Source organism: Cervus canadensis, chromosome 2 (genome assembly GCF_019320065.1).
Source record: "Cervus canadensis isolate Bull #8, Minnesota chromosome 2, ASM1932006v1, whole genome shotgun sequence".
NCBI lineage: Eukaryota > Metazoa > Chordata > Mammalia > Artiodactyla > Cervidae > Cervus > Cervus canadensis.
In genome coordinates, this window is record NC_057387.1 from 24,746,789 (window position 1) to 24,760,100 (window position 13,312).

The 13,312-nt window shown below is 37.7% G+C and overlaps 1 protein-coding gene across 1 annotated transcript in view; it reads right to left on the minus strand.

The window, feature by feature from the left end:
* Positions 1–6,888: 6,888 nt before the first annotated feature.
* MAN1A2 (mannosidase alpha class 1A member 2) overlaps positions 6,889–13,312 on the minus strand; it is a 153,632-nt gene continuing 147,208 nt past the window's right edge. Inside the window, exon 13 of the mRNA XM_043459678.1 lies at positions 6,889–12,751. Coding sequence (XP_043315613.1) covers positions 12,619–12,751 — 133 coding nt within the window. The 3' untranslated portion in view covers positions 6,889–12,618. The remainder of the gene's footprint in view (positions 12,752–13,312) is intronic.

The following is a 13,312-nucleotide window of genomic DNA, read 5'->3' on the forward strand; positions in this document are numbered from 1 at the left end:
TTTTCTCTCCTCCTAAACCTGTCCTAAGCTTGATTGAGATGGTCCTCCTACTCTCCCCTATAATATGAATGCATTCCCTCTGTTAGAGCATTTGTCATATTAAGTGGGTCAATCCCTGTTTGGGAATAGAGATTTTATTTTGATTGCTATATACTTGAAGCTTACTAGAGCTTCTGGAAACAGAAGGTAAAAGTGCAATAAATGTCTGTGCAATATTATAACCATATTAATTATGTCATGAATCACAGGCAAATTTTCTAGTCCAGATTCCTCATTTTATAGAAAATACATGGAGAGCCAGAGAAGTTGAATAACTTGTATAAGATTTTACAATCATTCAGAGGAAGATAACAGACAACAGTCTTGGATCCTTGACTAATCAGAGGTCTCTGTTTATCCCATTAGGCCTTCTGACATTTTGTGCACCAACTGCACAGGGCATTTACCATATTTGCATAAAAAGGACACAATATATGACAAATCCCTTTGGTAATACCTAGACTTTTCTTAGTGTATATGGTTTTGACAATGTTTTCATTGCTAGAAAAACTCCAAATCAAGATAAATTGACCCTAAACTGGGGCAGCCTGGCTTGATGGAGGGCACCGAGGTCTGAGAATGGGGTATTTATTTGACAGATAAAGAAGTTGTTAAGTAGATTAAAAGATGATCACCATACTGTGTCCTTAAGCCTCTGTCAATCTAGTTGGGGATGTAAAGGCATTTCCACAAATAAACATTAAGACAGAATATAATAAATCAAAAGAGAGTTAAGAATAAGAACAATGGATGTACAGTGTGGAAGAAGTTACTCAGGAATGTCAGGAAAGGTCCCGTAAAAGTTCCAGTGAGAACACAAAATGAGTGGAATTTTGACAGATGTGGATAAAGACCTTTCAGCTGGGAAGAGGAAACTTTAAGGCTAAAATATCTAGAGGAATTTATAAAGAATATCAATAAAAACATCCATCCATCCTTTATTTATTTACTTCTGGAATGGCAGATGGCAGAGTGAGGGGCAACTCTTTTCTCCCAAAAGGAACAAAATAGACAAACTTTCCAGAAATTGGGCAAGGGCATACAACAAATCAAGAAGCATTTATTCAAGAAAATATCACTGACCTTCAGGTAAGAACAGTGGGTCTGTAGTATTTCAGCCTAGGTCTTCGCCCATCTCCTTAAAGCTCCATCAGCATGGCAGGTCTCCCAGGCGGGACAAGCTGGGGTGGAGGGTGCATTAAAGCTCCATTTTTCTGGGCATTGTTAGAAATAGCAATCTTAGTGGCAAAAAAACAGGAAAGATCAATACAGCTAGCCTGAGATTTTGGTTCTGGTTGGGACAAGCAACAGATTGGCAGACTAGCCAGAAATTTAACAGGGTGATAGGTCCATGGTATGACACAACCATAGTGTACCTAGACATATCCCTGATGGTTGGGAAGGCTGCAAGCAAGAGCAAGGCAGAATATATTCAGGGGAGACTAGAAAGAGCCTTGATGTTGTTCAGTTGCTAAGTTGTATCCGACTCTTTGCAACCCAATGGACTGTGGCACACCAGGCTTCCCTGTCCTTCACTGTCTCCGAGTTTGCTCAAACTCATGTCCATTGAGTCAGTGATGCCATCCAAACATCTCATCCTCTGTGACCTCCTTCTCCTCCTGCCCTCAATCTTCCCCAGCATCAGGGTCTTTTCCGTTGAGTTGTCTCTTCATATCAGGTGGTCAAAGTACTGGAACTTCAACTTCAGCAGCAATCCTTCCAATGTTGATTTCGTTTAGGATTGACTGGTTTGATCTTCTTGCTGTCCAAGGGGCTGTCAAGAATCTTCTCCAGAACCACAGTTCAAAAGAAAGAGCCTTATTTATCTGCATACATTCCTGGCTGAATGTTAGGCCTTGGACACAGGCAGCTCTCACTAACGAGGGCTCAAGGTAAAGTGAAAGCTACATGAACTTGTAAGCTGTACACAATTTGAATTGTTCCACAGCCTACACACAGATCCACTGGCAAAGGATGGAAGACCTTACTGGCTAAAGAAGCCCAGGAAAGATTATCTTTGTAGAATTAGTCCAGACAAGACAAGTGAAAGTCGCTCAGTCATGTCTGACTCTTTGCAAACCCACAGGCTATAGTCCACGGAATATTCCAGGCTAGAATACTGGAGGGGGTAGCCTTTCCCTTCAGGGGATCTTCCCAGCCCAGGGATCAAACCCAGGTCTCCTGTGTTGCAGGCGGATTCTTTACCAGCTGAGCCACAAAGGAAGCCTAAGAATACTGGAGTGGGTAGCCTATCCTTTCCCCAGTGGGTCTTCCCCACCCAGAAATAGAACAGGGATCTCCTGCATTGCTGGCATATTCTTTACAAACTGAGCTATAAGGGAATTAGTCCAGGGAAATCACTAAACAAACAGAAAAATGGCAGTAGCAGCAATCACCACCTTCCTGGGTGGAGGAGATCAGATCAGAATCCAGAGTTGCTATGATATTATCTAAAATGTCCACTTTTCAATGTGTGTATATATATATGCAAAGAAACAGGACAACGGCTTAATTTCAGGAAAAAAATAAATAGTTAATAAACATCCCTGGCTTCCACCCACTAGCTGCCGGTAGTATCAGCCCTCAATTCCTAGGTCATGACAATCAACAATGTCTTCAGACATTGCCAAATGTGTCCTGGAGGCAGGGAAAAAATTACCCCCTTATTCAGAACCACTACTCTAAAACTACAAGTAATCAACAGAATTTGCTATTGGCATCAGTTCAGTTGCTCAGTCATGTCCGACTCTTTGAGACCCCATGGACTGCAGCACGCCAGGCCTCTCTGTCCATCGCCAACTCCCGGAGATTACTCAAACTCATGTCCATTGAGCGGTGATGCCATCCAGCCATCTCATCCTCTGTCGTCCCCTTCTCCTCCTGCCTTCACTCTTTCCCAGCATCAGGGTCTTTTCAAATGAGTCAGTTCTTCCCACCAGGTGGCCAAAGTATTGGAGTTTCAGTATCAGCATCAGTCCTTCCAATGAATATTCAGGACTGATTTCCTTTAGCATTGACTGGTTTGACTTCCCTGCAGTCCAAGGGACTCTCAAGAGTCTTCTCCAACACCACAGTCCAAAAGCATCAGTTCTTCGGCACTCAGCTTTCTTTATAGTCCAACTCTCACATCCACACATGACTACTGAAAAAACCATAGCTTTGACTAGATGGACCTTTGTTGGCAAAGTAATGTCTCTGCTTTTAAAAATGCTGTCTAGGTTGGTCATAACTTTTCTTCCAAGGAGCAAGTGTCTTTTAATTCTATGGCTGCAGTCACGATCTGCAGTGATTTTGGAGCTCCCCAAAATAGAGTCTGTCACTGTTTCCACTGTTTCCCCATCTATTTGCCATGAAGTGGTGGGACCATGATGCCATGATCTTACTTTTCTAAATGCTGAGTTTTAAGACAACTTTTTCACTCTCCTCTTTCACTTTCATCAAGAGGCTCTTTAGTTCTTCACTTTCTGCCATAAGGGTGGTGTCATCTGCATATCTGAGGTTATTGATATTTCTCCCAGCAGTCTTGATTCCAGCTTGTGCTTCATCCACCCCAGAGTTTCTCATGATGTACTCTGCATATAAGTTAAATAAGCAGGGTGACAATATACAGCCTTGATGTACTCCTTTCCCTATTTGGAACCAGCCTGTTGTTCCATGTCCAGTTCTAACTGTTGCTTCCTGACCTGCATATAGATTTCTCAAGAGGCAGGTCAGGTGGTCAGGTATTCCTGTCTCTTTAAGAATTTTCCAGAGTTTGTTGTGGTCCACACAGTCAAAGGCTTTGGCATGGTCAATAAAGCAGAAGTAGATGGTTTTCTGGAACTTTCTTGCTTTTTCGATGATCCAATGGATGTTGATCCAATGGATGTTGGCAATATGATCTCTGGTTCCTCTGCCTTTTCTAAACCCAGTATTGGCATAAGGAAAGACATAGACCAAGAGACAAACTTGAGAATCCAGAAATAAAACTTTACATTTATGATCAGTTGATATGTTGCAAAGGAGCCAAAGCAATTTAATAGGGAAAGGATAGTCTTTTCAACAAATACTACTGGGATAATTAGATACCAACATGCACAAATGAGACCTTTATCATATATAAGGAATTAATTTGAAATAAATCATACACCTAAATTTAAGAGCTAAAATGATAAAACTTTTAGGAGAAAACACAGGTCTAAAGTCTTTGTGACCTTGGATTACGCAAAAAAGGAAAATCCAGGAAAGAAAATATTGCTATATTACACTTTATCCAAATTAAAGTAGGTTGGATTCAAAATAGAGCATTAAAAAATAAAGACAAACCACAACCTTAGAGAAAATAGATACAGTATAAAGAACCCAGGCAACTCAATAAGAGAGTCCAGTTTTCAGAATGGGAAAAATATTTTGAATAGGCATTTTACCAGACATCTGCACAGCTAGTAGCACAGACTCAACATCATTATTCATTAGGAAAATGCCAATGAATGCTGTATTCAGATACAATTTCACACCCACTAGAACGGCTGTAACAGACAATAACAAATGTTGGTGGGGATGAGGAGAAACTGGTACTCTTGCCCTTATACATTACTGGTGGGTATGTAAAAACAGCCACTTTGAAAGACAGTATGGTAATTTCTTTAAAAGTTATAGATAAATTTGCCATGTTATCTAGCATTTCCAACCCCTGAGTATATACACAAGAGGAATGAAAACAAATGTCCACATGAAAACTTGTCTGCAAGGTTCATATCAGCACTGTTTACAATAGCCAAAACATAGAAACCAAAATGTCTATTAATTGATGAATGGATAAACAAAATATGGAATATCCATATAAATCAAATGTTTTCAGCAATAAAAAGAATGAACTCTTGATGCTTTGCTACAGCATAACTATAGCTTGAAAACCCTATGTTAGATTAAAGAAGCCAACTGCAAAAGACAACACAAAATGCCCAGAAAAGGCAAATTTATAAAGACCAGGGCTTCCCTGATGGCTCAGATGGTAAAGGATCAGCCTGTGATGCAGGAGGACCCAGGTTCAATCCCCGGTTTGGGAAGATCCCCTGGAGAAAATGGCAACCCATTCCAGTATTCTTGCTTGGAGAATTCCATGGACAGAGGAGCCTGGAAGGCTACTGTCCATGGGGTCATAAAGAGTCCAACACAACTGAGAGACTTAGCAAGCAAACATAAAGACCAAAGGCAGATTAATGATTCTCAAGGGCTGAGGTAGGAACAGAAGTTGGCTGCAAATGGGCATGGAGGACCCTTTGTGGATTGTGGGAGGGTTGTACAATTCTATAAGCTTACTAAATATCACCGAACTTCCCATTTAAAATGGGAAGCTTTATTTTGTGTAAATCATACCTCAATAAAGCTGTTAATTTAAAAAAAGTTAAACAAGCAAATGGCAAACAGTAATTCTCTTATATCCTTGCCACAAAAAGATAACTGCTGTTAACTTTCAGGTTTTTTTCATCTGTGTGTTTTAACAAAATGTTCTACCATACAGTTTTAAAGCTGATTGGTTCACATATATTAATATATTTGTGTGTCATTAATAACAAAACTTCATGGAACACGTCATGAAATGATACATGATGAAATTGAAAAACCACTTTGGGGATCATCCAATGCCTTAATTTTATCCCCTTTTGGTTTCATTTCATTACATATAAAACAAGAAAATAAAGAAAATAGGAACTAGTTTTCTTGGTTCTTTGCTACCCTGAACCTCTTTATTAAATTTTTTCTACTTCTTTTGGAATTATTACTCCAATCTGTTGCTAATGAACATAATTAAAAAGTAGCAACTAACATGGCAAGCTTATTTCAGCCTGGATACATGAATTTTTCATATTTAATTCTCCTAAAAAAATCTGTATTATCTTCCTTTTACAGATAAAAAATTAAGATTTTCTTAAGGTTAAGAAATTGAAATTCTCTTGAGGGAAGGAGAGAATGGGGAATTATTGCTCAATGGTTAGAGATTGTTTGGAGTGATGAAAAGGTTTTGGAGATAGATACTGGTGATGGTTGAACAACACTGTCAATGTAATTATTAACGCTACTGGCTTATACACAAATACGGCTAAAGTGGCAAACTTTATAAATTATATTTAATTACAAAAAAATTTTTTTAAGACATTCGTTAGTTCAGCCAACAGGACCCTTTTTTTTTTAAACAGCCTTAATGAGGTACAACTGGCATAACATGCTGTTAATTGAAGCTGTATATGCTATGATATGGGGCTTCCCTGGTGGCTCAGAGGTTAAAGCGTCTGCCTGCAGTGCAGGAGACCTGGGTTCAATCCCTGAGTCAGGAAGATACCCTGGAGAAGGAAATGGCAACCCACTCCAGCATTCTTGCCTGGAGAATCCCATGGAGGGAGGAGCCTGGCAGGCTACAGTCCATGGGGTCGCAAAGAGTCAGACACGACTGAGTGACTTCACTTCACTTCACTTCTTCATGCTATGATATATGCATACACTCTATAATGATTACTCAAGTCCCGAAGGCCTGTTTTTGCTCAAGAATCACTTAAGAAGAGTCAGGTAACAGAAAGAGATCCAGTGATTATATAATTTTTAAGCTTGATGGTCTCAGAGGTTGGACTAGACTAGATAAAACAGTCACACAGGCCTATAGCTTGTTTTCTTAAAATTAGATGGCATGAAAATCTCATCTGGCAAGCTCTTCATCTTTCTATAACACTGAGGAATATTAAAATTAGCTGAACCAAAAGAAATACTCTCTGAATGTTCCCACAGTCTCCCAACTGAAAGTCCAAGTTGTTCTACAAACAGGAAGACTGAACTGTGGTGTCATCAGTGGGTACAAATGAAGGATAAACAGACTTTTCACTTAAAGAACATCTTTATTTAATCTTTAATATACAATATTACCTTTAATTTATAAAAATTACGTATGGAGGAGGACATAACTGGAAATCAGTTCAGGAGTGGCTGGTGGGTACTGATTTAGGAGGTTATACTTGCCCCACGTGTTAGTTTAGGGAAAAATTATACCAGTGAATTTGAGACCAGTAAGATTGAGAAATGGCATTTCAACTTATGAATCCAGTATTAAAACTGGGGATGCTTTATTCAACTTATCCAACAAAAACTAATTTCTAAATTTTCTAAAAAATAACTTTTCCCAAGAGGTGAGCTTATCTCCATGGATTTTTCTGGTATATAATTTGCAGTAGAAGTCTGTAGCTTTCCAATAGCTGCAACACATTTTTATTTAAAATCTTCTGCATATTAACATGTATGTATGTGGGTGTACATGTCTGTGTACTCACACTGATTCACACTGAGCTGAAGCCATCTGTATTGCATGCTGAACTCAGAAAGGTAATTCATTTATGGTGTGTGTCCCCCTGCCATTCTGAGTACAGGCTTCCCATCTTCTAGCATTTCCAAGTATAGTGAAAAATTTGGTAAACTTCTTTGTGAAAAAAGCTATCCTCAGGAAGCTCGGTGCACTGCAATGTACATACATACTAGCCATGTGGTATTGTGTAATTTCATGAGTTCTGCTGGGCTCAAAGTTTAAAGTGGATTAGTTGTTAAACAGTTAAAAGGCTGAGGATGCTTTAATTTAAATATGAAGCACACTGACATTCTGAAATACTATTGACCTGAAAAAGATTGAGCAAGTGCAAGAAGAGGAAGGGAACTCTTCTTTTGGACACATCTTTTTCTCTGCATTCCTCAGATTTAGGCTGTTGTAGAGGTAACAAGGGCAATGGTATCTTTCTGCAGTCTAAAAAAAGGAATAGTGGTTGCCACATGGCAACTGAGGCACATAACCCATTTTCTGTTGCTTAAAATTTTTTCAGGAGATTGACTTCTGTAGCACAAAGGTCAGAAATATAATTTCACATTCTTGTCATAGGGCCCTAAGAGTATTCAAGTGGAGGAATTTTTGCAGCTCCAGCCATCCAGAGTCCTGGTCCAAAGGTTAATGGGCAGGCAGAACCTGAAGCAAATATACTAGTTTTGATACCACAAAGACCCTTTCTTTTACATGGAGACTCTGGAATTGTGGCACTAAATGACAAGAAAGGATAAGGGCTAACAGCATACCCCAAAAACAAACAAAATGCCTCTTTCAAGATAGTTGTACCATACTGAAACCTGAATAGCCTCCAGAGTATAGCTATTTTCAAGACAACAAATATATAGCTTTAGGTTACACAAATACATATGATCGTACATACATGACTTTTTTTTTGCTTTAAAAATGAATTATGTATTCAAAACACAGATAAAAGATGCATATCAAAGATTATAGGGTCTTACACAAATTAAAATTGGGATCAAGGGTTAACGACTATGATCCATGGGCCAAATCTAGTCCTCCATGTTGCAGAAAATAAAAGTTTTATTGGAAAACAGCCACCGATACCCCTTCCTTTGCATGCTGTCTACACTTGCTTTGATGGCTTAACAGCAGGACTGAGTAGCAGAGAGAGACTGTACGGCTCACAAAGCCTGAAACATTCACGTCTGGCTCTCTGGAGGACAGCTTGCTGATCCACAGATCACAGAGAACATGGCCTGAATGAGCTGAAGGAACAGAAAACCATATTCATCAATGTTCCGGAACCAAGTACATTAAAATATCTCCAGATCATATTTGGTTACTCAAATATTCTGCTTAGAATTTGTGCAGCCAAAACCAGTTAACAATGGTGTTCACTAACAGAAACAATACTAAAAATCTTTCTATGTATCATTGTATTTATGTATCTATCTACCTAAAGAGTAGATTAAGATATGAGCTAGCCAATCTGAGTGTAAGGAAACCTAAAGAAAAATAAGAACTCAAAATACCATTACTAGGAACTGTTATTAGGAACTTAGAAATATTTCAGTATATTATTCTTTTATATTTAACAGCATGAGACCATTACTGGAACCACAGAGCAGAGCATAAACAATTTACAACTAACTGCAAATTTTACCCATTTAATTATGTGACAATTTTTTGAATATAAAATAACCAGCATTTCTATAAAACATTAACTTTTAATTATGCAATTAAAGTGATAATAGCAAAATAAGAATTTTTTTATTTCTAAAGTAGATATTTTAGTCAAAGTTGCATCAGAAATCAAGTATTTCTTTTGACATTTTTCAAGAGACTTGTTATTAACTACAATTATAGCTGTTAGTATTATATAGTAGCACATTGTTTAAAATATATTATAAACCATTTCTTTTCTTCTTTAATTTAAAGGAAATATAAAATTAAGGATTTTGTAACATGAATCATACTGAAAAACACTTAGAACGGTATGAACAACTCTTATACAGAAAATGCCACTGGAATCACAAAGTGTTCTAACACTTGAAAGTGCCGAGCACAACGCTTGGCACACATCAGGTATGCTGTGCTTCTTCACTCACTCACTCACTCACTCACTCACTCACTCACTCATAAGGAATCCACGCCTAAGGAGAAACTACAAGGGCAAGCACAACAAATTTTACCAACAAATTTGAAGTTTTGACAAAGACTTTGGCAATGGAGAATGGGAGAGGAGACGTTAATGATCAAAATTTCAAACTGCTTGGTTAAAATCTACAAACTGAAGCCCTGGGCTGTCCTAGAGAACATCACAGAGAATCAGGGCCAATATCCCACAACAGGAATATATTCCTTCAATATCCAGGTTTTGCTTTTACACACAAACATCTGCTCAAAGACAAGGATAAGTCGGTGTCAGACATAAGACAGCACATCTCTACAACCCACCAGAAAGTAAGAATCCTGTGGCTGGGTACCTATTTTTCTGCACTGAGACTTCTTTTCAGTTGGGACCACATTCTCTTGGTTTTAACAGCTTAATACTGGTTTGAACTAAAAACGCGATTCTAAGATTCTAAAAGAAAGAAAAATAAATATAGAAGGTAGAAGGGTGTTCAACATCTATTTTTTTCTCTTGTATACCAAATGATCTACTCTGCACATTTGTGCCAAAGGCACAAAGTAATGTGTCTGCTTTTGAGGAGGCACCTGGAAAGGAGCATTTCTAGGCTCTTTGCAGAAGATCTTAAAAATGTAACGAATGTTTAACCTGAGTCATAAGGGCTACAAACTGTAAAGGACAGAAAAAAGTAAAGAATACTTTCAGAAACTAGCAGAATATGGGGATAATATAGGATAAGGATTGATCTGGAGAAAAGAAATTTTTAAATCCTTAACAAAAATAAAACATGACATTGGCAACTCGTAGCTGACTTAAATGTAATTGCCTTTGGTATTCAGAGAAGAAAAAAAAGAAAAAGGAAGCATTGTCATAAGCTCTAGTCTTCTCACCATCACAAGGGAGAGAGGAGATGATGAAGACTCTTCCTTCGTCCCTCTCAAGAGTCTTTGCTTGGACCAGAACTAGCCATGCTCATACCCTCTCTGTCTTCTCTTGAGCTCCACAAATACAAACAGAGCACTTGGTGTGGGGGTTTTGTCTTTTCATTTCTTGAGAAGTTCCTGGGGAACCAAGAAGGTTCCTTTACTCTGCATTCTTCTAAACGAAGTGAGCAAGTGTTCACTGCCATCTACAAAGCTGTTCTGGGTCTTTTGCCAAGTCAAGTTTTTCATTCTTTAAGTGACTCCTAAGTGGGCTTGTGCTATTTTTAGGAGCAAAGCTAATGTTTTTTGAGAACTAAACACTTTCCCTTTCTCTTCTAAAGTTAGTCATCTATGCTTTTCATTTAAAATTTTTATTTTTCAACTAGCAAAAGATATTATAATTTCAATATATGTACTAAAATTTAAGTCTCCTAAAGATTTAAATAAAGCAACTGGCTCTACATCCTTACTTTCTATGTATACTGAAAATCTTGAGATGGTTATCATTTATGGATCATCTTCTGAACTATGTGAACTGTATGACTATTTGTGGCATAAGATGAACACCCTTAAAATATTTAATCATATTCATTTACTAAATCTTTCTCCAATGTAAATCTACCACATGCTAATAAAACAATAAAAAAAAACTATCAAAATAAGACAACAAACCTTCAGAACTCTAAAGTGGGCTTCCTACACATTGTTTTATGAAATCTTCAAATTCATAGTAAATATCAGACTAATAATACTACTCCTAACTATTACTGCCAATGGAAGCTGTTTGTATTAAGTGTAAAGAAGAAAAAGCATCTTGCACTGTGACATAAATTTAAGGGTCAGAAAATTTATGTCTTATTTATCTTTTAGTTCCTGATAAAATTTAAGTTATTCCCCCACAATATAAAGAAATATTGTAAAATCTATTGATGGTAAGAGAAAGCCCCTTAGATATATTTCAAATTTAGTGTAATATAATTAAATTATACCACATTTTAATTACTAAATATTATTTTGAAACTACTCTGATTAATTCTTTGGATTTATATAAATATCCTTAGAGAAAAAAAGTTGAATTTATTTTTTACATAAAATGGTTAGGAAAAGCTCACTCATCTGATGGGATAACAAAGGATCCCCTATCCCAAAAACAGTTAAGGAAGTTTCACTACATATTGTTTTTTATTTAACAAATTGTGAAGGTAATCTGGCTCATCAAGGTAAATTCAGAGCGGCACACAGTGCAGTGAATTTTGCCAAGCCACACAAAGAGCTGAAAATTGAGGAAGTCTACTAAGGTCAAAGTAAACGAAATTTACTTGGTAGATTTGCTGGTTTGAAAAAATAATCTCCTACCAACAAAACCAAGGCTTTCTCTTAGAACAGGTTTCAAGGCAACAAACTGCAGCATTTTCCCCACTTTTTGTCATGCTACCAACACGAGACTGAACAACATGCACGGAATTCCAAACCCAGGCTCGTAAGTAGTGGTGATGATAAATAGTAGTTTCAATGATTCCATATGGAGACAAAGACTTGCAGAGTATTCTTTGTGAATCATGTCCCCAGAGAAATCAAATTTAACCAAGAAATTTCAATGGACTAGACTGCGACTTGAAATGGCTGCCAGTCTGCATCTAATGGGAACTTGAAAATTCAGAGAGGGATAGGCATTCTGTTTCTTTTTCGAGTCTTCCTGCGGCCGATGCAGTTACATTGTTTTTTTGCTCTTGTTTATTTTAATTCATTCCATTATTAAAAATGGAGGGGAAAAGAGGACAAACAATGTGTAAATATTGTGACGTGAGAGCTGCTCCACTTTGGGAGGAAACAAATGTGTAATTGGTTCCAAAGGCCATCTCCAACTCCTGCAAGGTGCTCCACATTCTTGGCTTATTCTTAGGAAGTATAGCCTCCAGATTCCAGGACTCTAGAAACAACAGCAACAGGCATAATTTCTCAAGTGACCATCTCGTTAAGAATCAAAACACATCAGGTCTCTGTCCTACATACACCAGAATATGTTTTGGTCAGGTATAAAATGGAATCATTTCAAAGTTGAAATATCTACAAGTTGAAAAGTCTTGCAGGGAATAGTCATGTTTCACCCTGCCATGTTGACTTAAGAGGTCCAGGTTTTCAAAAGGCCCCTCTCCAGACTAATTTCTGTAGTGGTCCATGTAAACAAAACACAGGTGAGAATGGTCTTTCTGAAGCTTCATTCATCGAACAGCAGGATTTCTTGAAAGTGTGGTGTTGGCTAAATGTAACACGGGCAGAGGGTGAGCCTCTGTATTAAATACCCAGTGGTCTAAAGGTAAAAGGTCATCACCGGAGAACAGCAGATACAAATACCTGAAAATTAAAAAAAAAAAAAAAAATGAGTTTCAACTAGAATTCAACAAGAAGATCACGTGATCTCAGTTATAATGGGAGAGGACACCAATAACCTATTTTGAGCAACTTTGATAAAAAACACACCAGAAAGTGAACCTAAGTCATTCAAATGATTAAAAACACAAAATCAATGTATTCCAGAAAAGTGCATAATAAAATCCAGTAAGATGAACAACTAGACCTCTGAAAGAAGGCAGTTAAAAAGCAAATTCCACATACCTGTCTGAAGCACATAAAACAATAATGCTGTAAAATGGCATAAAACAAACCAATCCATGATTTTTTAGAGACATTCTTTTAAAATTCAGATATAATATCAATCATACGTTTTGGCAACTTACAGAGATCACAGTGTAACTACAAATTAATGTGTGTGTGTGTGTTCGTGTGTTAGGCACTCAGTCTTGTCCGACTCATTGGGACCTCATGGACTGTAGCCTGACAGGCTCCTTTGTCCATGGGATTTCCTAGGCAAGGATACTGGAGTGGGTTGCCACTCCCTTCTCCAAGGAATCTTCC